General features: G+C 44.9%; 3 protein-coding genes and 1 pseudogene across 5 annotated transcripts; 3 read left to right on the top strand and 1 right to left on the bottom strand.

Moving 5' to 3' along the window:
- Nucleotides 1-3,044: 3,044 nt before the first annotated feature.
- LOC123104281 (uncharacterized) lies at nt 3,045-6,257 on the top strand. 2 transcript variants are annotated; one of them, XM_044526070.1, is made up of 5 exons: nt 3,045-3,444; nt 3,666-3,769; nt 4,628-5,479; nt 5,573-5,728; nt 5,810-6,257. In XM_044526070.1, the coding sequence occupies exons 3-5, from the start codon at nt 4,655-4,657 to the stop codon at nt 6,188-6,190; spliced, it is 1,362 nt and encodes a 453-aa protein (XP_044382005.1). In that variant the 5' UTR covers nt 3,045-3,444; nt 3,666-3,769; nt 4,628-4,654; the 3' UTR covers nt 6,191-6,257. The 2 variants fall into 2 exon arrangements, with proteins under 2 accessions (XP_044382005.1, XP_044382006.1); XM_044526071.1 differs by lacking the exon at nt 5,573-5,728.
- Nucleotides 6,258-9,079: 2,822 nt separating this feature from the next.
- On the top strand, nt 9,080-9,909 carry LOC123101439 (uncharacterized; annotated as a pseudogene).
- A 1,518-nt stretch (nt 9,910-11,427) lies between these two features.
- LOC123104280 (uncharacterized) lies at nt 11,428-13,575 on the bottom strand. The gene is made up of 3 exons (XM_044526069.1): nt 13,056-13,575; nt 12,803-12,880; nt 11,428-11,860 (listed from the first exon to the last, which is right to left on the bottom strand). Exons 1-3 carry the CDS (start codon nt 13,542-13,544, stop codon nt 11,642-11,644), a joined length of 786 nt encoding a protein of 261 aa, XP_044382004.1. The 5' UTR covers nt 13,545-13,575; the 3' UTR covers nt 11,428-11,641.
- On the top strand, nt 13,229-19,878 carry LOC123104279 (transport inhibitor response 1-like protein Os11g0515500). 2 transcript variants are annotated; one of them, XM_044526068.1, is made up of 4 exons: nt 13,229-13,412; nt 13,876-14,387; nt 16,466-16,961; nt 18,922-19,878. In XM_044526068.1, exons 2-4 carry the CDS (start codon nt 13,936-13,938, stop codon nt 19,681-19,683), a joined length of 1,710 nt encoding a protein of 569 aa, XP_044382003.1. In that variant the 5' UTR covers nt 13,229-13,412; nt 13,876-13,935; the 3' UTR covers nt 19,684-19,878. The 2 variants fall into 2 exon arrangements, with proteins under 2 accessions (XP_044382003.1, XP_044382002.1); XM_044526067.1 differs by having other exon boundaries at nt 13,229-13,433.
- Nucleotides 19,879-23,558: the final 3,680 nt, after the last annotated feature.

The following is a 23,558-nucleotide window of genomic DNA, read 5'->3' as shown; positions in this document are numbered from 1 at the left end:
GCCCCCTGGTCTTCATCTTTTGCAAGGATTTTTTATTATTTCCAAAAAGACGCTCCGTGGAGTTTCAGGTCATTCCGAGAACTTTTGTTTCTGCACATAAATAACACCATGGCAATTCTGCTAAAAACAGCGTCAGTCCGGGTTAGTTCCATTCAAATCATGCAAGTTAGAGTCCAAAACAAGGGCAAAAGTGTTTGGAAAAGTAGATACGACGGAGACGTATCAGAGGACGATGAGGCATCAATCAGTTCCGAAACTAAAAGAGGCGGCTGGGGTACTAGTGACGTGATCGGCCTCATTAGTCCAGAACGTGGCAGCCAGTTATGCTGCCAAATACTAGTACTTTGTCCTGTCCCAATTCTTCTTATAATACCCTGAGCAATCACATCACGCCCGTCCAAAATGGTCCTCCATATCTGTGAGGGGTGAGCTCCCAGTTCAGCTTCTAAAAGTGAAATCGATGGAAAATACACTGCCTTTAGTATTCTTGCGCTCACAGTGCTTGGGCACTCAATCAACCGCCATGCGTGTCTTGCAAGGAGGGACAAATTGAAAAGCTCGATGTCTCGAAAGCCTAGGCCTCCCAAAGATTTAGGTTTAGTACATATGTCCCATGAGACCCAGCATGGCTTCCTCTTGCCCCGTTTACTACCCCACCAGAATTATCGAATCATAGATGTCACGCTCTCACAAATGCCACGTGGTAACCTGAAGCATGTCATAGAATACACTGGGATTGCTTGGGAAACTGCTTTTATCAAAACTTCCTTCCCTGCATACGACAATAGTTTTTCCATCCATCCCTTGATCTTTTCCCAAACTCTATCTCTCAGATATTTAAAGGTTCCGTTCCTTGAGTGACCCACATCCGTCGGCATACCCAAATACATTTCATTAAGTTGTTCATTGTGCACATTAATAGAATTATTTATACTATCTCGAACAGATTGAGGGCATCCCTTGCTGAAAAAGATGGATGATTTCTCATTGTTCACCCTCTGACCCGAAGCGTTACAGTAAGTAGTCAACAGGTTTGATACTTCAGCCGCCCCCTCATCGCTCGCCTTAAAAAGCAGCAAGCTGTCATCGGCGAAGAGAAAATGGTTGACAACTGGGGCTGTCGGAGCCACCTGTACTCCCACAAAATGCGATGACTGAGTTCCAGATTTCAAAAGGCACGAAAGGCCCTCCGCTGCTATCAAGAAGAGGTAAGGGGATATTGGATCTCCCTGTCGGATACCCCTGGTGGTTTTAAACTGGTCCAATTTTTCTCCATTAAACAAAACTGAAAAGGACACCGACTTGATCATGCCCATCAAAATATCAGTCCATGTCCGTGCAAAACCAAGCTTAATCATAATAGCCTCCAAATAATCCCACTCTAGTCTGTCATAGGCTTTCATCATATCCAACTTTAGCGCACATTGACTATTGGATTTGGCCCTTCTTCTCTTCATAAAATGTAGACATTCATAAGCACAAATAATGTTATCTGTGATTAACCTCCCTAGGACAAAAGCTGACTGCTCCTCAGATATAATGTCTGGCAAAATTTGTTTTAATCTGTTTGCCACCACCTTCGATGCGATCTTATACAGAACATTGCACAAACTTATAGGCTTGAATTGAGTGAGAAGGGTTGAATTCATTACCTTTGGTATTAAGACCAAAAAAGTATCATTAATGCACTCCACGCTGTCTTCTCCCTTAACAATTCGCAAAACCGCATTTGTCACCTCCTCCCCACATACATCCCAGTGCCTCTGCTAAAAGTGAGCAGGAAATCCATCCGGCCCCGGGGCTTTGGTAGGGAACATCTGATATAGTGCTACCTTCACCTCCTCCCTAGTGTAAGGAGCACACAGAATATCATTCATATTTGCCATTACTTTGCGGGGTACATGTTCCAAAACAGCCCCTATATCTGTTACACCCTCCGAGGTATACATATTTTTATAAAAGTTTGAAACCAAGTCATTTAGTTCCATGGGGTCGTCCACCATAATGCGCAAAGCACTGGACATCGATTTGATCATATTCTTCTTTCTTCTCATGCTCGCCCTCATATGAAAAAACTTTGTATTCTTATCACCAGAAGTAAGCCATTCAATTCTCCACCGCTGACGCCACAGTATCTCCTCCCTGTGGTACATTTCAACAAGCCTCTCATGGAATCCAAATGGGTTGGGCCGACGCGCGCCGGATCATCTCATAGCCTCCCCAATTCCTTCTTCAGATTTTTAATTTCTGCTCTAACCGACCGAAAGGTGTCCTTGTCCCATTGTTTCAATTTTTTGGCGAGCTCTGCTAGCTTCTGTTTAACCTCCTCCACCCGCAAGCTTGACTGGCAAGCCGACCAAGAGTCATGGATCATATCTCGAAAATCTCCATGTGTCTCCCAAGCCACTTCATACCTAAAAAAACACCTAAGTGATACGTACAGAAAGTTATCCTTAACCTTTTATCGGCCCAATTCTTAGCCCAACACGCGTGGCCCTCGCAGCTTGACGCACGACATCACGCAATAGACAGCGCCGCCGCCTCCTTTTCCACCTACCGCAATCCCAGCGGCGGGCGGCGGCGGCCGTGGCTCCCCCAGTGGCGGTCGACAGCGCCCGTGGCTCCCACTCGGCGGTGGGCCCGTGCTCTTCATGGTCGGCGGCCCGCTTGCGTCCATATCCTACTATATGTCTTTCCTCCTACCATTCATGTATGCTATGCAAGGGAGCCATGAGCAGCCTGATTGAGCCATATCACGCAGCGCAATGTACGTTTGGATCGATTTCTTTTCTGACCTTCATTGTTTCTCGCTTGGAATTTGACTCCCGATTTATTTCTTCCGATCCAGTATGTTCTCTCTTCAAGTTTGAAAAAAGGTCCCCTTCGGTTATAACCGAGGACCGAGCCGAATTCTCGCTGAACCGAAAGCCTCGGTTAGTGAATTCTCGCAAGACCGGTCCATCCATACAATTAGGAAACCCAAGTTAAAAATAGACCGAGGCACCGAACCGCCCAGGCCCGGGCCGTGTGCCTCCAGCGGCCATGTAAAGACGGATCTGGGCGGTCTGACTCAATTAATCGTGTGGCCCCTAAGGCGGCGGATTTTTTCCAAATCTTCACCTGACTTACGCGTATCAGGGTGTTTCGCCACCGTCCGATTACCAGTGTTTTATATTTTCTTCTCTTCTCTTATTATTATCTTGTTTTATTTATATAGGAGTATACTATTACACAAAAGGGGTTGCATTTTATCTAGAGACCCTGGCCTCCAGCGAACGCTCGGCGGCGTCCGGCGCCAGCGCTGACAGGATCCCCTCAGCCTTAGTCGTCGAAAAGGCCCGGATCGCGATCCCGGGCATCGACTACTGGTGCTGCATCTGGGACTGATGAGGCTCATGTGCAGGAAGCGCCACCGGCAGCGCCGTCGCCGGAGAACTCCACACGGTACGCATCTTACTCCCTTTCTCATCTCTTTTCCTTCGATGATTGCAGAAATTTTTTCAGTTTAACCTTGAATTGAGATCTGATCTGCAGTTTTTCTTTAATTTAATAGTAACCTCTGCACTTTAACCTTGAATTGAGATCTATCTAATCTCGGATGGATGCCGAATTGTCTGTGCTATCAGAGTTTTGATGTACTCTCATTGTGAATTATGTATTGACAGATGGATTGATTGCTCCATTCTGTAAAAAAAAGTGCTAATTGCGCCAGCAAGATGATTATTCACAAAGTGGTGCTCGTCCAAGACCAGGTCTAGACCTTCCAGAGGTATACTGTTTCTGATAACTGACGAATTAAATTGTTGAGTAAAATACCATTGTGTGTTTTACTTTTACCTGGTACTGGTGAAAATTTTACTAGCTAAATAAACCTGAAGAATAGCTATGTTTTTACTACTTTATGCTGTGTTTGGCTCGTACCAGTCCACCACCACAGTACTTTCTTCATTGGCATATGATTACCGCCTGCTACAACCAAACTTAGAATCATGCTAGGTGTGCCTATTCGGAGTATAAGATTATGATGACAAGTTCTGACAATCCAAGCATCTGTGGAATGCTTTATTACACTGCAACAATGTTGAGACCTTGCGCTGTAGTAGTAACCAAATTTTCTGGAAAAAAAGAACCACATATGATGGAAGACTGTTCTCTTATCTGGCTTTGGCAGTCTACGTCTGTGGCTCTAAATGTTCATATGTACACCCTCTGTTCCTAAATATAAGACGTTTTGGCAGTTTAAACGTCTTATATTTAGGAACTGAGGTAGTACTATTTATACCCTGTGCACAATATACATGTTTTTGTTTAGATGCCATACTGACTTAATTATTGCATATAATTGTATCACATTGTATGGTTTAACGCATCACCGATCACTGCATGGGTGCTGAATGTTGACTTGCACAAATGCAAATAAATAATTCTTGTTCATTTTCATATGCATAATTTAAGTAAGAATGCAATTGTACCAATATCCATACTAAGTAATTAACATTGCAGGAAAATCTTCCTCAAAAGCTCATTTGTAGCCCTCAATCCACTCGCTGCGATTACTTAGTATTAATATTAAAGTTTCTTTTTATATTCTGATACATTTCTCCTTTCTGTGCTTCTGCATTCTCAGGACATATATCAACATATACATGCCCTAATGCCATTACGAGAGGCTGCTCGCGCGGCTTGTGTGTCACACACATTTCTGCAATCATGGAGATGCTGTCGCAACCTTACCTTAAGTAAGGAAACACTAGGTTTGAATGGAAATGGTATTGATAAAGATGAAATGGCAAGAGATCTCATCAGTAAAGTTGACGGTATTCTTAAGAATCACTCGGGTGTTGGCATGAAGAAACTAGAGCTTAATCTCTACTGTTGCCGCAAGGTTGATCACTGTTATCTCAATAGTTGGCTTCGCATTGCTTTTAGAGCAGGGATTGAAGAGCTCTCCATGTTGCTGTCTCTTATCAGTGAGGCAGAGTACAACTTCCCATGCTCTCTTTTATTCAGTGGGAGTGAAAAATCAATTCGGTATCTTAAGCTCTCCAGCTGTGTCTTTCGTCCCACAGCTGAGCTTGATTGCTGGAGAAGGTTGAAGGAGTTGTGGCTGACTAATGTGCTGATTACGGACGATGAGCTAGAGTGCCTTCTTTCCAATTCTTCCATGTTGGAGTTACTGTGGCTCTTTAGATGCAATGAGATAGTTTGTGTGAAGATACCTTGTCAGCTCCAGCGGCTCAGCTTCCTGCGAGCGGGTCAATGCAGAAAGCTCCAGGAGATAGAGAGCAACGCTCAAAATATCTCGAGTTTTGACATCGGTGGCAGTAACTTGGTAAAGATTTCATTTGGAGGCGCATTGCGAGTAAAGAACATGAGGATAACGTGTTCATATCAGCCCAACGTTATCTGGTACACTCGGACCAAGCCTATGCCATCTGTACTGAATGTTGAAACGCTTCACATATCCTCGTGTAATGAGGTACATTATAAACGTTGTGATGATCATAGGGTAGCTATTTGCATATAACAGCTTTCATACGTGATATGATTAATCCGAGACATCTTTATGCAGATGATCAGTACACCAACTCTACCTAGCAAATTCCTGCACCTCAAATACTTGCACATTACTCTAAATGCAAACGAAGCTATTTCACCGGCCTATGATTACCTTTCTCTGGTTTCTTTTCTTGTAGCTTCTCCTTGCTTGGAGACTTTCATCTTTGTAGTAAGTTACTGATCACCTTGCAAGCATACCTAGTGCCTATGGCAAAACAACTGAAACGGTCATCTCGGCTTTCTATTTTAGGTACAGCAAACTGACATGAAGCATGATTCGATTGTCGGGGATATCTCGCATCTGAGGCAGCTGCCAGAACACCGCCATGACAACCTAAAGAGCGTAACAATCGTCGGCTTCTGCTCTGCTAAGAGCATGGTCGAATTAACACTTCATATCATTAAGAACACATCGTCGCTTCAGTGTCTCACATTGGACACTAGTTTCGGTTCTTGTGGCTGTTCGGTCGATAAACCTGGCGGTTGCAACCCTATGAGGAGGGATATAATCGAGGAAGCCCATAGAGCACTTTTGGCTATCAGAACACACGTTGAGGGCATAATCCCCTCTAGAGTTATGTTAAATGTTTCAGGGCCTTGCAGTCGGTGCCATGTTGTTGAACGTGACTAATCATGTAAAATTATAATGTTTGTGATGAGTTGTTTATTAAATAAATAGCGCTATTTATTTAGTACAAGCAAGGAGAAATGCATGTCATTTCAGGAACTGCAAAAACTAAAATAGTAGTAAGAATATGATTATATCTATATCATAAAAACAAAACACTTGTTCTGTCCACAAATCTGAGAGAAGCTAAAACTTGAGGCATCAACTAAACACAAAAAACGATTGTTGTAAAAACTAGAACTAAACATCTGCAACTCCTCGATCCCTGATACAGTAGTCTTTGTGAATAGTATTTTCTCAGAAAACAAATGACCTTGTGCATAGCCTTATTGTTTCTTCTTTTTAAAATAAAAAAAGATCAGTACAGGAAATTGATTATTACTCCGTACAACGTAACTCCTTCCGCATTGGATATATTGCACTTTGTTTAAGAAACAAATTTGGTAGACTGATGGATCTCCAACAGTTTTTTCCACGTGATAGATAGATCATCGCAGTAATTAATCCATGTGGTAAGCATTGCGTTGAGTTAATAAAGTTATGCCTTAGGCATGATGACCTTCTAAAGGGAAGATCTGACCTCACAACATACAGTACATGCTATGACATTGCATAGAGATGTGAAGATCACCCATCTGGTAAGCATTGCGCTGAGTTAATAAAGTTTGACCTTCTAAAAGGAAGATCTGACCTCACAACATACATGCTATGACATTGCACAGACAGATATAAAGTTCTCACTCCATACACGTACATGGTTGGCGTCGAAGAATCAGTACACGATTGGGGTCGAAGAATCAGTTGGCGTCGGCGCCGCCGGCTGGAGGGGACACCGGCTCGGGATCAACCGGGAAGTCTTCCTCGAATTCAGGGAAGTCGTCGTAGCGCGCCCGCGTCCCGGGCAACTTCTGCCAAAGCGGCGTCGCCGACGCGGACCAGAAACTGGGCGAACCCGCGAAAGTAGTCGAGGGTAGGGTCGCCCTTGACGAGCTGCAGGAGCTTTGCCGCTTCATACCCGAGATTGTTGGCCGTGTTGGCCGACACAGATCCTGCGCCATCAATCTCCTCTAGCGCATCGCGCACAAGAGATTCGTACTCGTCCACAAATACGCCAAACTTCCTGCCCTCGCTGTACAGACGATGGCAGTTCTCGATCTCCCATCCATAGCTCTCCTCTTTCTCGCTCAGCAAACCCACCATAGCTGACACGTCCCGCACGTGTACGCCGCTCACGGTGATCTGAGCCCCCGAGAGATTCGGGTTGCAGCCGACGAACGCCTTGGCCTGCTCCAAGGAGAAGAAGGTGGGGTCGCTGAACGGCACACCCATGGTAGAGCTGCCTTGAGAGACGTGGGTTGGGGACGGTGTGCTGCCGGCGGCCTTGAGCGCGGCTTGGCGGCGGAGGGCTCCCGGCGGCCTTGAGCGCGAGAGGCGGCGGAGGGCTGCCGCAAGCCTTGAGCGCGAGAGGCGGCCGAGAGCTGCGGGCGGCCATGAGCGCGGGGTGGCGGCGGAGGGCTGCGGGCGGCCTTGAGCGCGAGAGGCGGCGGAGGGCTGCCAACTGCGGCGATGGGACGTCTTGGAGGGGGATTAAATGGGGAGCCGGGTCGATCCAGATTGCACCGGTTCACCAGGTATATATAGATCGAGTCCTAGTCGGTTCCCTGAACGCCTTTGTTGTCGTTCCTCCCAATAATTTTTGATGGAAATAGAGAAGTACTACATTTTAGTATTCAACGATAACTTGTGCACACCATTTTCTCTTCCTGATATATGTGTTTGCAACTGTAATCTAAATCAAGATTTAATTTAGTTGCAAGCATATTAGTAGTCTAGTGTACATCATTGTATATGGATCGGTTATTGTGCACTGTGCGAAGTAGAGAGAATAATTATATATTTGTTGTAACCTTTAGCACATGGTAGCTGATTGGAATCAACATCCCCTATTGCGCTAATAATAGCTTTTGTGCTAATTCAAATGGTATATGAAGATATATGATAGTCATTTTCAAAATACCTCATAAAAAGGTATTAATTAAGATTGCATTCTAAATCAAACTTTAGAAATGATTAACATGCAAGATGATAGCATATTTGAATTATACACAGTTTTTTGATAATTTTTCATATATAATATGCTAGATTTCGAGTTAGGATTAAAAAGATATGGATATTTTTAAAAATATTTAAATATGCTTGATTAAAAAATAAACAAAAAAGTGCAATCACCCAATGGCTACTAGCATGCTATTAGAAAATTGTGGACCGCTGGGTAAAACCATGTTCGGTGCAGCGACTTGTAAAATGAAAACAGAACATTTTATTGTTGACTTATGGATGGCATAGTGAGTAATTCATGGCAACTTCGGAGGCAATTTTCTTGACGTGCCGTCAGAATCAATAGTCCATTTATTATTAGTTAAAGATTAAAGATAAAGATATATCAAGTAAAAAAATATCTACCGATTTGTTCATTTGACCGTCTCCTCGTCTTATGCGTCTAGCGAGCCCAAAATCAAAAGAAATTGCCGAAGAAATATGAGATGCCGCTCGATGTTGCGTCAGACGACTATTGAAATTGTCCTAATAGTTCACATAGCCCATTTTCTCAAAGTGACAGTGGTATCTTTACCTAATAATATTTGCACTTTTGTAGAAAAACCCTTCACTTTTATGAAACAAAATCTGCAGTTCAAAAATAAATGAGAAAAAACAATTCGACGCTGCCCGCTTGTCTTCTGGTCGCCCCCTTGGGCTTTCGCAGGCACTGCAGGCGCTCCTGCCTGGCTTCGTTCGTTTGTTATTTTATCACATGTTTCAGTTAATAGTCTCACCCTGCTTATTAATAGTCCTACCCTGCTTGTTTACATCACATGTTTCATTAAGGATGAAATGACAAGGGATCTCGTCAACAAAGTTGATCATATTCTTAAAAACCACTCAGGCGTTGGCATGAAGAAACTAAGACTTGAACTTGTTGAGTGTAACAAGGTTGATTCCTATAATATTAATAGTTGGCTTCATATTGCTGTTACAGCAGGAATTGAAGAACTCGAGATTTATCTGCCTCATATTCCTAAGGAACCATACAATTTACCATGCTCGCTGTTATTTAATGGGAGTGAAAGCTCAACTCGGTATCTTCACATAGCCATATGTGCCTTCCGTCCCACTGCTGAGCTTGGTTGCTGGAGAAGCTTGACACGGTTATGTCTGAGACTCTGAGTAATGTACGGATTGCTGACGATGAGCTAGAGGGCCTTCTTTCCAATTGTCCCGCATTGGAGCTTTTGAGACTCCTGAATTGCCGTGAGATCGTTTGCCTGAAGGTACCTCGTGTGCTGCAGCGGCTTTACGTTCCTGAGAGTGTCTCTATGCAGAAGTCTGCAAGTGATAGACATCGGTGCTCCAAATATCTCCACTTTTCACTTCAAAGGTAGCTTAGTATTAATTTCATGGAAAAGTGCATTGCAAGTAAAGAACGTAGACATGGAGTGTTTAGAATTCGGTCAGTCCAACTATGTCTTGCATATGCTCGTACCAAGCTTCTGTCCTATGCGCCAATTGTTGAAAGACTTGTCATATCCTTCGCTAATGAGGTATGTTCTGAAAGTTTAGATGAGTATAGACTAGCTGTTTGGATATAACAGTTGTCGTGCCTACTCATATAACTAATCTTAGATGCCTTGTATGCAGATGATCAGCACACCAATGCTACCTAGCAAATTCCGCCGCCTCAAGTACTTGCATATTTCTCTAATTGGAGATGAATCTATTTCACCGGATTATGATTACCTTTCTCTGGTTTCATTTCTTGAAGCTTGTCCTTGCCTGGAGACTTTCATCTTTGAAGTAAGTTACGTCTCATCTTGCAATCATACCTAGTGTCAATTATGAAATCGCTGTTTTGTCTATAGGTACGACAACCTGACATGAAGCATGATTCAATTATCGGGGATTCCTCGTGTCTGAAGCAGCTACCGCAACACCACCACAACAACCTAAGGAGCATGACGATCGTCGGCTTTTGTTCCACGAAGAGCTTGGTTGAGCTAACATGCCACATTGTGGAGAACGCGTCATTGCTGGAGCGCCTCACTTTGGACACCATTCATGGCTGTCACAGTTCTGGAGGATGTAGCATCAATAAATATCGGAGAGCGTACTATACAGGGAGTGGTATCCGCACTTGGGCCCCACCTGACAGATGCCTCCCTATGGGGAGGGATATCCTCATGGAGGCTCCCAGGGCGCTTTCGGCTATCAGAACACACGTCGAGGGGAAGGTTCCCTCAAGAGTCATGCTAAAAGTCATGGAGCCTTGTAGTTGGTGCCATGCTGTTGAACACTTATATGCCTTTTAAAATAACATTTAGATGCCTAATTAGCAACGTGCAATGTTGAATCATGCCAAAGTGAATTGTTTATGAATTATGATGCGTTATTTCCAAATTATAAAGGGGAGCCTTGGCGCAGTGGTAAAGCTGCTGCCTTGTGACCATGAGGTCATGGGTTCAAGTCCTGGAAACAGCCTCTTACAGAAATGTAGGGAAAGGCTGCGTACTATAGACCCAAAGTGGTCGGACCCTTCCCTGGACCCTGCGCAAGCGGGAGCTACATGCACCAGGTTGCCCTTTTTTATTTCCAAATTATCAGAATGGGCCAACGAGTGTTGTGTGAAATTTGATAGCCGTACTTTGTTTCTTAAAATTTATCACAACACAAGTGCCGAATTTTTTATGATGTGAAACTGTGCTAATGTTTCATGTAGACAGACAAAGTGGTGAAAAGGAGCAGGCGCTGGCTGTTACGCAAGATTTTGTTCATTTTCACGTTGGAAAATGACCAGGAAATGAACGATAGTAGATGAGGCCAGTGTGTTTTACTGATGGATGTTTTACCAAATGTTCTCATATAATTGTGTTTTCTCTTCATCTTCCTCCTCCAGGCTAAACTAATTCAAATTCTAGCCAATCATCATCCCGGCAAAACTCATCATCATCTTGAAGTAACCAAAGTTGCTGAACTCAGTTCTCAGAAGCTCACGTTGTGCAAAGCCTGCAAGGTAAGCAGCACAAGAACCGCTGAGCTTTGTTCACATCGATCTCTCAAGTACAGCAAGGATTTCAAGCAACAATACCAATACCAGTCGACCTCTCAAAGACATGTTCTGAAACAAACTAGAAATACAGTAGAAACAGAACTAAATCAAAGACACGTTGTCATGCCCAACCATTAACTGATGCGAAACAGAAATTAATTGGCTTCAAAATTTCCTTTTGTTTTATGGCTCTGAGAATCCCAACATGCAAGTGACACGAACTTGCAGAGGTTTAAACAGCATTATCCCTGAGAATGGAAACAAAATTCCATGAACAAAGTTCATTAACTAAAATCTGATGATGCAGCTTAAGGCTAAGGAGAATGCATATCTCCTTTGCAAACAGCACTGCCCTACTTGTCTTGGTTCTCCTCCGGCGCTTCCTGCTCGTATCGGCGTTTGAACTTGGCGATCTGCCCCAGGCTCTGAGCCATCTGCCGCTTCGCCCTCATGTGGTACACTTTGCCGGTGTGGTTCACCTTGGTCATCATGATGTTGATCAGCCTGCCGCTCTGCGTCACGTACGAGATCCACTGCATCTGGGGATGAAGTCCCTTCCTCATCCTTCCAACCTGGAAGCATACACAAGGTCGTCAGACAAAAGGGGTGAATAGTAATACATATCTATTGTTATCAAGTTTCCAGATGTTAACCATGGAAGAAACATCCATTTACTCAACAGACACGCATAAGTTACAAAATCATCAGGAGCATTCACCATGATTTCCCTAAAACAACATTACACGCAAATCATGCTCAACATGCACGCTGTGTTCGGATGTATGTATTGAAGGCTTCCGTATTGAATTGGTTTCAGTTCCAATTCAGGGAGGAAATTGTAATGGACTTGAATACGAATTCACATGTTTGGATGCTCATGAAATTGGGCCTTGGAATCTCAATGGGTTTTCAATACCAAATCATGTTCGGATGACAAACTATGGAATTGCCTATGCTTTGTGCTTTATGCATCAAATCAAAATCTACACAATGAGTAAGTATAATTGAATGATCATATAGCAATAAAAATAACAAATATTCTAAAAATGTAGGACGACCCCAAATAATATTTGCACACCCTGCAAAAGATGAATCTGTGGTCAGTAAATTCATGTGCATGGAGAGCAGGGGAAGAATAGGAACAAAGAAAGAGGAGGAACTTAGAAGGGGCTGCCTGGGCAAGTAAATAAAGAAGAGAAAAAGGGGGATCCAGGGAAGGGGGGAAGAAGATGGAAGAGGAAGGGGAAGAAGATGTGGAAGAAGAAGATGGGCGAGATGGGGAGCGGGTGGCTGCGCCGGCCAGTGGGATGGGCGGGATCGAGGGCGCGCCGGCCAGCTAGATTCAGGCGCTGCACAAAACTGAAGTATGTTGTCCTCGGAACTGCAGCTAACCAATCATAAAGAAGCATGCTATACAGGGCATAAACACGAGCCATCGCATACACACAAACCGCACACGAACAGTACTTCAGATCAGCATGCACAAGCAGATCGAACAGCTAGGGTTATAGTACCTGGGGAGGAATCACCAACGGAGAAGAGAGGGGTGCTGCTGGTCGCCGGCCTGCCGCTCGTCCCTGTCCTCCTTCGCGCTGCAGCCCAGAGAGGAAAAACAGATCAGGGGAGAGAGAGCGGGGGAACCAGAGCAGGGAGAGAGGGCATCCGCCGCCGCTGCCGTCAGTCATCCATGGCCATGGGGACGTCCGAATGAAAGGGGGCAGAGGAGCCCCAAGGGAAAGGGGGCGAGAGAGAGGAGAAGGGCAGCACCTCGCCGCGGCGCCGCCGGACGCCGCCGCTGCTCTTTCTGGTGGTGACTCGAGGAAAAGAGAGAGAGGCGCTGGAGAGGGTTCTGTCAGCGAGGGCCCACCTGTTAGTGACAGGGGAGGCGGGGTGGGTGAGATAAGAAAGCGAATAAAAAACGATTCGATAATAACAAAGCACTCTGACGGTCGTCGCGCTCCGCACTTCCGCCGGCCGAGCACCCGCCCCCGGGTCCAGGCCTCCTTCCACCGAGGAACGCCGCCTCCAAGGGATCCTCCTCTGACTCCACGGTCGCCGCCGTCGTCCTCCTCCTCCACGGCTTCTCCGCTCCGCTGGACCGCCGATCCGTCCGGACGGGGGCTGGTGACGAACCCTAACTTGCTTGTACTGTCCGGATGGTTTTGATCTCGTATTTTCTTTCCTTTCTGTGAGCTGTGAGGAGTTTAATCCATCTAGCTTCATGCGGATTCGTTCGCTGCTTGTTGAGCTGATCATAGCTGTGGGTTCCTTTTCCGGAAGAAAAAGAAGAGGAAATTTTGGGGTTCCAGTCCAGCCCAACCCCATGGCACTCTTTGGGTGTGCGGTCGGAGGACATCTCTGGGTTTTCTTGCGAACACTTCTACTTATGGAAAGATGCAAAAAATTCGTGCGACTGTTGCTTAATTAACTGTGTTAATTCTTGGAAATTTATGATCAAGTACTTATTTGAGTATGAATATATATCATATATCAGCCTGTACAGTACCAATTTCAAGCAAATGGTAGTTAATTGGTACCCAGTGCTAACACAATGTTTTGTTTCTTGTGCTGGTGTGACTGTGAACAGGTCACGGCCGGAAACTGTAAAAGTTAATTGTGGTTTGTTAGGATTCTGGGAGGCGGCAACATGCCCTACTTCCCAGATGAAGTGGTGGAGCACATCCTTGGCTTCATATCGTCGCACCGTGACCGCGATGCTGCATCTCTCGTGTGTCACGCGTGGTACCGCATCGAGGGCCTCACTCGCCGCTCCGTGTTCATTTCCAACTGCTATGCCGTGCGCCCAGAGCGTGTGCACGCGCGTTTCCCCTGCCTGCGCTCGCTGACCGTGAAGGGCAAGCCACGCTTTGCTGACTTCAACCTTGTCCCTGCGGGGTGGGGTGCCTCAGCGGAGCCATGGGTGGATGCGTGTGCCCGTGCGTGCCCTGGCCTTGAAGAGCTCCGCCTGAAGCGGATGGTTGTCACTGATGGTTGCCTCAATCACCTTGCTCACTCATTTCCCAATTTGAGATCACTAGTCCTTGTTAGCTGTGAGGGGTTCAGCACTGATGGCCTTGCTACTATTGCCACCAATTGCAGGTCAGAATGCTACAAGCTTGGAAGTCTTTCACATTTCATGTTATGATAATAGTACTGACTACTGAATGTGGATGTCTTCCTTGTACAATTGTTTGAATCTTGGATACCGAATTTATGTTATGTTTGTTTTAGAATGGAAACCGAGAAACTATCAATGACATTTGAATGATCCTACAGAAAAACCTTGATAAGTCCTTGTAAGTTGGCATTGCTCTATCTCCATTTCCATGAGTTCTGATAAACAATAATGATTGAGATTGTGGATGCACTTCAGTTTATTAAAGAAAGGTCTTATTTTAAGGGATGTTTCTTCAAACCAGTTTGTGCGAACTTATTTAAGAGATTGTGAATGCATTGCATATTGGGGCAATCCATGGTTCCAGTGTTATATAATCTTCATGACTGCATATACATTTTGAGATGTGATCAATATAAAAAAGTTTGGTATGCTGCATTTATATAAGTGGAATCTTGAGGGCTCTTTCACCAGTAACTTTAAAAGACATATGTGGACTGTCGGTGGTTTACATATAGCAATGTGGCATTACCAGAACATCGGAAAGAGAGGAAGGCACTAATGTAGTAATGTTGGCTATGTCATATCATTCCAGTTTAAAGGAGGATTAGAATACTCGACGGTTCTTTCACCAGTAATTTATTACCAATTTCAAATATGCCTGGTCTAGAGTCTCTCGATCCTCCCATCAATATAATTGAAGTGCTCGCCTTTTTTTTGAAAGAAAACTATCATGGAAACCCCTACAGTATATATAGGAATATAAATTCACGTCTGTGAGGACTTGAACCTAGGTGGTGGGTTGTACGTCCACTCCCACAACCTCTTGAAGGGCTCGCATTTGAAGTGTTACCAACTCTTAATTAGGCAAATAATGGTAATTATTCACTATTCTTAACCATAATCATCGTACATATTTTTTTACTAAGTTTTGAAACTCACCACAAACTTGTTACTGTAGTTGCATAATTTGGTACGTATCTCTGTGGGTGGATTCCATGTGCCCACCGATCGGTATTTATTTAAGGCTAGGGAATTTCAGCAATATAAACTTAAAACCTTAGTACCAATGTACGCAACAGGGTAAACACTAACGAAGGGTAGCTTGTACTGGCAGTGTCGGCTTGGTTGGGGCAGAGTCAGATCCTAGGTGCTGGCGATCGACTTTGTAGGAGATAACAAATTTGGTTCTTCATTCTTTAGTTGCTGCGTCATACGGCACGCCGTATATTGGTGAGCCTGCCCTCTTAAACAATGAAACTCCTTAGTCTCACACAACGAAACCTGGAGATCACAACTTGAAAGATAAAAAGGAGTGGTTAAAGGGGGCAGTTCGCTCGCTAAACTGTGCGTTGTTGAGGTAAAAGTGAGGCACCTGCGGAGGCTGCGCCTCAAACGTGGGTGGAGGAGCTCACAGGTGTGTGCTCTAGCCAACCGAACACCGCTCGGTTCTCACAGCTTGAAAGATAAGATAATGGAAAATATCTTCTCATTAATCTTAGGTGTACATGGTTGTTACTAGCATTGTGCAGCCCACTTAGTGTAGGTCCAAGGCCCCACGTTCTGATCTCCACCCATAACATTTGTAAAGCCCATACGTAAGGCACTTAAAATTTGTTTCATATTTATTATTAACAGTTACAGCTATTATTACACTTCCAGTCATATTTACATATTTTCTCATGTCTATTCATAAAGCATCATTTCCATGTGACTCCAGATTGGATTATTATAATTTATGTGACATATATTTGGTGATACCATCTTTAAGGAAATTCAATAGTTTGCGCACTGTCCGTTTGTTTTCTGTAGAACTGGTAGGTCGTTTGCATCAGTAGTCACCAACAATGATGTCATTCGTAAACCGGATTATTTTGATAACAATTAGAATGTTAATACCTGGCAAAATTGTGTATCTTAGAAGTTATTGTCTCATACACATGTTCTGTTCTATTAAGATTAATTAATCTCGACCTCTCTTCAGTTTTTTAAGTGTTGCTTCAGAAAAGTTCTTTCGGTAATTGCAAGTCATATTACTTAATTTGTAAACTCTTCATTATAGGTTTCTGAAGGAACTTGACTTACAAGGGAGTCAGGTGGAGTTTCGAGGCCGTCATTGGTTTAGTTGTTTCCCCAAGCCTTCGACATCATTAGAATCCTTGAATTTTGCTTGCTTGGATGGAGCAGTGAGTGCTAATGCATTGGAAAGTCTTGTTGCAAGGAGTCCAAATCTTAAAAGCTTAAGGTTAAATCGTGCAGTTCCACCAGCTGTTTTAGCCAAAATTCTTACTTCCGCTCCTAAGCTGGTGGATTTAGGTACAGGATTGGTTGCTCAAAGCAATAATGCTGGTGCACTCCCCAGTCTCTACAGTGCTATTCAACAATGCAGTTCTCTGAATAGTTTATCTGGCTTTTGGGATTCTCCACGTTGGATTACTCCAATAATACAATATATTTGCAAGAACCTAACATGCTTGAACCTTAGCTATGCTCCAATGTTTCGGACAGTTGATCTTATTGGAATTATTCGCCAATGTCAGAATCTCCGACACTTGTGGGTAAGACTTAGTAGCACTGGTGGTAGGGAAATTTAGTCTGTTTCTTGTTATGTTAAATTACTTTATGCAGTTACTAGAGCTTTACTTTGTTGGCTGTGTTGTTTCACTTCAAGCCTATGAAATGAGATGTTTACGTATATGGAAGTTCTACTTTTGTCAACCCTGCTGTAGTGTAATTAGCAAGTAATGTTGCCCAATATGCTGTTTTAAGTTGTACTTATTAGGCAAGAATTTTGTAAATTTAACACACAAAATACATTTAGTTCAACTTCTTATGTGTTAGGATGTGTTTGGTTCAAGGGATCAGTTTGGGTTGTTGAGGGTATCCCCAACCACCCGGTTAGGGATAGCCATTTTTTCTGTTTGGTTGTATAGGGATGAAAAAGGGTTGAGAATAGCCATTTGATGTTTGGTTTGAGGGATGATGGATGGATAGGTTGTTCCAAGAATCTTATTTCTTTGAGGTGGTCAGTTATTTTTTTATGGAAAACAATCATATTTCTGAAGGTGAATAAGTATACAGGGCACATAATTCACGAACAATCCATCTAAATTTGATAGTATATTCATCAAGTAAAATTCAGAGCAAATGCTTGCCGCCTCTGTGCGCTCTGTTCGCTGCTCCTGTAAAGAGAAAATCAACAGAAAACGAGAACACAAGGAGCAGCTCGTGTTCACTGTAAACAAATATATGCATGGCAGCTCGTGGAGTACTAACTATGCAAGATTGCCTAAAGAAAAACAATGCAAGATAGGAGAGCAAGGAGCAGAGGAGCAGCTCCTGTGCCCCGACCTCAGGCCGTCAGGCGGATGCACGGCGTCCCTGTCGGCGGCTGCGCACTCCTGTACAGCACCACCAGTCCACCACTCAGCTTCCCTGTCCACGCCCGAGCTTCACCGCTGGCCAAATCCAGCTGCCCCAACGCGCTCTACCACGGCCGTGCGCTCCGCCATCGCACACGACTTGCCGGCCACCACCAGCAGCAGCCATGGCGTCGTTAGATCTTGTGCAGCGGCTGCCATCGCTCGATGCGAGAGAGAGAGAGAGAGGAAAAATGAGATGGGGTGTACCACTTCGAGCGAGAGCGAGGGTGGTTGCCCATATCCGCCACTTTTCGGCGGCTCCGCTCAGCCCGTTTTTCAGGGAATATTCTTCGAATCTGGCTATCCCCAACCACCCAAAACTCTGAACCAAATGCCTGATAGCCATACAAAAAAAGGGCTATCCCTAGCCTCTCGAGGATATTCCTTGAACCAAACGCACCCTTACTCTTTGACAGAGGTTGCATAAGAAGTTAAGAACACACGTATCTGTTGACTTGTTTAACGATCTACTAGTTTGTACCAGTATAGACATTTGAAAACATCAGACCCTGCAAATGTGGCAAGATATAATAATCTTAAAAATGTCAGCGAACTTTGGAAGTACACCCTTTTTTATCTCTCTTGGCATCTTTGGTAATGCTACAGCGGTTTATACTTTATAGTATGCATCTCTGGCCATGCTGTGCACAAGGAAAAGTTGTAGGCGTGAAAATTCTGTCAACGTAGTACTGTATTTTGAGAATGACCAAAGACAAAATGATGATTTAGTAATAACTGATATGGGATTGATTGATGTTAGGGAAACATTGTCTAATAGCTATTGTACTTAATTGTCAGTGTTACTTAACGCGCTCACCCACACAAACCACACACAAAGAGGTGACATACTTTTGGGTGTTTCAACGTATCTTTGTGTGAGTGTTTCTAATCCCAGAGAAGGTCCTTCTGTGGGTGTTTTAACAGCTCTGTAACTAGTATTGGAAGGTTACTTCAATAGTTATAGTGGAACACTTCTGGTAAAAGGATTCTTAGAGTATACCTTTGTTTTTCTTATGTTTCCTTCATTTGTGTTTCATCCTTGCTGGTTGTTTCTTGTTATAAAATGTTATAATTCACTTCAGCTTAATGGTTGTAGGTACTAGATCACATTGGTGATGCAGGATTAAAGGTTGTAGCCTCTTCTTGCCTGGAGCTGCAAGAGTTGAGGGTATTTCCTGCGAATGCAAATGTGTTAATAAGCACTGGTGTGACAGAGGAAGGGCTGGTTGCAGTATCTTCAGGCTGTCGGAAGCTAAACTCTGTTCTCTATTCCTGCCGTCGAATGACTAATTCTGCTCTGATCACGGTGGCAAAGAACTGCTCGCGAATCACGTCCTTCAGACTGCATATCTGCCTGCATGGGTCAGTAGATGCCGTGACAGGCCAGCCACTGGACGAGGGTTTTGGGGCAATCGTCCGGTCATGCAAGGGCCTCAGGCGCTTATCTATGTCTGGCCTTCTCACGGACAGTGTGTTCCTGTACATCGGCATGTACGCCGAGAGGCTGGAGACGCTCTCTGTCTCGTTTGCAGGAGATAGTGATGATGGCATGATCTATGTGCTCAATGGCTGCAAGAATCTCAGGAAGCTGGAGATCAGGAACTGCCCATTTGGCAACACCGCGCTTCTCGCAGGCATGCACCGGTACGAGGCAATGCGCTCGCTTTGGATGTCGTCGTGCGACATCACCCTGGGTGGCTGCAGGTCCCTCGCGGCAGCCATGCCAGGCCTCAACGTCGAGGTCATCAGCCAGGCGGATGGAGGCGCCAACGATGCAAAGAAGGTGGAGAAGCTGTATGTCTACAGGACACTCGCCGGCCCAAGGGTTGATGCCCCTGGATTCGTCTCGGCACTGTAAATTACTTATACCGTCGTAGTTGCTGGGTTTTCCTAGACCCTGCTATTTGTGTGAACTTAATTCGGTGCTGTCGCACTTTTATGCTACGTCTGCTACTCTGAAGCGGGCACCAGTCTTGTGAATTTGGTTAGTCTTCCGAAGCGCTATTTGTGTGGCCAACACAGCATAATATATGGATCTAGGCCTTATTTCCAAGGTTGCACTGCGGTATAGCTGAACTGTTTGTGACGCAACGAGCTGATCTGTTCTGTTACTGTGTGCTTGGTTACTGAACCAAGTGGAACGGAATGCTATTTTTATTTTTTATTTTCTTTATTAGAAGAAGTGGAACGCAATGTTATGGTTTCATCTTGGTGTTTGGTTGGAGCCAATGAAAAGAATGAAACGGTTTCATTTCAATGTTCTTGACGATGGTTTTGCTATTTCACATGGGTCTGAATTTTCTGGTGGGCACCGTCAGGAGTGGCGGGGGACGGGAGCTGGCACTTCAGCCTGGGTTGGGTTGGGAGGTGGGTGTACCGGAAGGAAGAAGAGGAGCGGCCGTTCTTGCAGGCATATGCGCTCGCTCTGGATGTCGTCATGCGCGGCATCACCCTGAGCAAATATGCCAGGCCTCAACGTCGAGGTCATCGGCGAGGCGGATGGAGGCAAAGGTGGAGAAGCTGTATGTTGAGGATACTCGCCGGCCCGAGGGGTGATGCCCCCTGGATTCGTCTCGGCGCTGTAAATTACATGTGCTGTCGTGGTTAGTGGGTCTGTTAATTTGGCTTTTAAATTTCAGTTTTGTTAAAGCACATCTAGATGTGCCATAAGTATTGCACATCTAAGTCCTATGTCATTGATTTTATGTCGAGATTCGTGTGGATATTTTCTTTTTTCTTTTTTCTTTTCTCTTTATGCTTGATTCACTCACTTAGATGTGCAATAATTAGAGCACATCTAGATGTGCCCTAGACACACCGCTGATGAATCTGCATGCTTCCTTTGTTAGTGATCAGAGAATGAGTCGTCAGTAATTTCGTAGAATGTGGCGTGAAGCAAAATCCTTTCTTTTTTCTACAGATGCATTTGTCAGATTGTTGATCGACGCAACACAACTTGTTGATCTGAGCACCAAAAGAACCTGTTGATCCAGAAAAAGAAGCACAAGAAAAGGAAGAAGAGAGTATGTTGATCGCCATGGAAACGCCGCACAACTTGTTGATCTGAATGTCAAAAGAACTTGTTGATCTGGACTTTAATTTGGAACGACGAACAAGCAGTTGTTTAAGCTTGCCGCTCCCACCTCCTAGCAGCCGGTGGCCACTCCGGCCCTAGCGTCCACTCGCCACCACACCTCCTGCTCTGATCCCAAGCCTTTCGATCCACTATCTCACGCCATGGCCCTAGCTGATCTCAACTTCGAAATTGGTCAAGATTTTGTCATGGAAGTCTGGAGAAAATGGGGAGTGCCAATCAACTACGAGGAAGGCAAAGACATGGAAGAGTTCCTCCTGGTTGCGGAGTTCACTCGATCACAAATCCGACTCACGGAAGAATCATTAAGCACTATTCTCTTATCTTGTTTTGGAGGTAGAGGATCACTTTTTAAGGTCCAATTTCTCAGAATTGGTCGTTTAAATTCTCTGTCTCCTCCAAAGAAGTGGGGTTTTCGATCATCGAGGGAGGCAACATCTCTCTTCCTCTACCGAATATCAACTTCCTACTTTGGGGCAATGGTGGTCCTAATTCCAGTTGGGAATTGGATCAATACCTCAAAGAAAAAGAAGATGCTTGGACGCACATCTTTCATCGTCACCCTAGGAAGTCCTACATCCAGGCTCTGCAATCTCCAAGGATCTATCTAGATTCATCTTCCACTGATCATAGATCATCAAGCACAGATCCGATCACCCATAATCAAACTAGATCACTAGGACACAATCACATCACTAGAGTTAATGCTATTACTCTGGCAGTTACTACCAACAGGGCGGGATCATCGCAATTTCAAAAATCAGGCTCTTTGTTCTGTGTCCGGTGCCTTCTCATGGGCCACATCCGGCCCAGTTGCACAAATAGAATTAAATGCCGGGCCTGCAAGCGATGGGGCCACATGGCACACAACTGCTATTCTCAACCCAGGCCCAACCCAATCCCCAGGCAAAGCCCACCACCTAGCCAGACGTTTGCGATTCCGAGGCAACCCGCCACTATTTCCGTGATTGTGTCTAATCAAGCGGTCATTCAACCCACCAACCAGGGAATACCAGTTAATTCTCTCCGGTAGGCGTCCCGGGGCGATTGCCACAATCTCAGTTCTTCCCAAACTCCGTCTCTCTTCGTCTCCAATCCACCACAATCCAACCAAATCCTACTTCCTCTTCTCTGTTGCCGGCGGCGACCGACCCTGCATCGACCCCGTCGACAATGGCGGCTTTCCCATTCGACCCCACCCCCGTCCTGCCACCGAACCACCATAGCATCTAAGTAGCTGGCAGACCGGCTCGGATTCGAGTCATCACCGGTGCTGCGCCAGCAACTCATGAAGAGTGGGCGATTGCCACGATCGTTCCGATGCCGAATCTCCCAGTGGCATTCAACACCGTCAGAGAGGTACTATCTGATTTCTTGGCTGATCATCATCTGGGATTCACTGAGATTGAGCTGTGTCCGTTCGGTCAAGTCTATGTCAAGTTCAGTAGCATTTTTAACATAGATGATATGGTTACCCGTAGCTCGCATCTGTTCACGGATGTCCATGTCATATTTCAAAAGCATGACAGAGGAATGAACTGGAGGAGCTTGGTACTCAACATAGATGCTTGGATTTTGCTATGTGGTTACCCATTTGACAAAAGAAATATCCAAGAAGTAAGCAATGCAGTTAGTAAGTTTGGTAAATTTCTAATGTGGGACAGAGTGCGTAGTACCAGAGCCAATATGATGGTGAAGGTCAGAGTGGAGGAGCTCAGAGACATTCCTAATAGCATTGTCATAGGAGAGGGATATGACTTCCAGACTGGCTCACTGACTGTGCTAGTGGTAATACTCCAGCATCAGATCCTGGGAGCTGAAGCAGCTGATGAAGATCCTGTGAAGCCTCATGGCAACCCACACTCACTCCCCCAGCAAGCCAATTTCCATCCAAACCAGCATAATCATTTCATTGGTCCACTTCAACAACATGAAGTTGATGAGCACTTGGTACCTGCTCCACCTCATAATCCTCAGCTTAACCTGCAACTTTCCCTTAATGTTGCTGACCATGAGCATGATGACCCAGTAGATATGGAGATGGAAGAGGAACAGGACCACATGCTAGGTTGGGGGCATTGGGCTATGCCTCAAGGAGCAGATCATGAGTTACATGTAGGAGAATTTTTGGCTCTGAATGACATTATGGAGACAATGGAGGAGATCAATAACCCAGCTATGGAAGCAAACAGTAGTATCACACTTTCTATGTTGCCATCTAACAACAGTATCAACTCTACTGCCTCTGCTAATGGCCCTATTGCTCCTGATATGCAACTGCATGAGTTACCTGATTTGAATTTGGAGGCCATGCCAAATGGTCCAGCCCAGGAACAGGCCCACCAACCCCACCTACTGTCCACGGAGATAATGTGATACTTCCTCATCTGCAGGCCCAACTGGGACCTGAGCCCAGCATGGTAACAACACCTCAACATACTGATCAACTTCAGAGAGATACTATGGAAGACCAAATGCTCTTTGAACTCATGTCCCATTCTACTCCCTGCATCAAGAAGGCAGTTCAAAACTCTGATAAAGAAGTACATGAGGAGGGTATGAATATCACTGTGGATCAACTGAATGCTGTGAATCTACCTGTTGAGGCAGCTCCTACAAGCTCTGAACACACTGCCGCT

Source organism: Triticum aestivum, chromosome 5A (assembly GCF_018294505.1).
Source record: "Triticum aestivum cultivar Chinese Spring chromosome 5A, IWGSC CS RefSeq v2.1, whole genome shotgun sequence".
Classification (NCBI taxonomy): domain Eukaryota; kingdom Viridiplantae; phylum Streptophyta; class Magnoliopsida; order Poales; family Poaceae; genus Triticum; species Triticum aestivum.
Note: the sequence above shows the minus strand (reverse complement) of the source record. Positions and strands in the feature narration are given on the sequence as shown.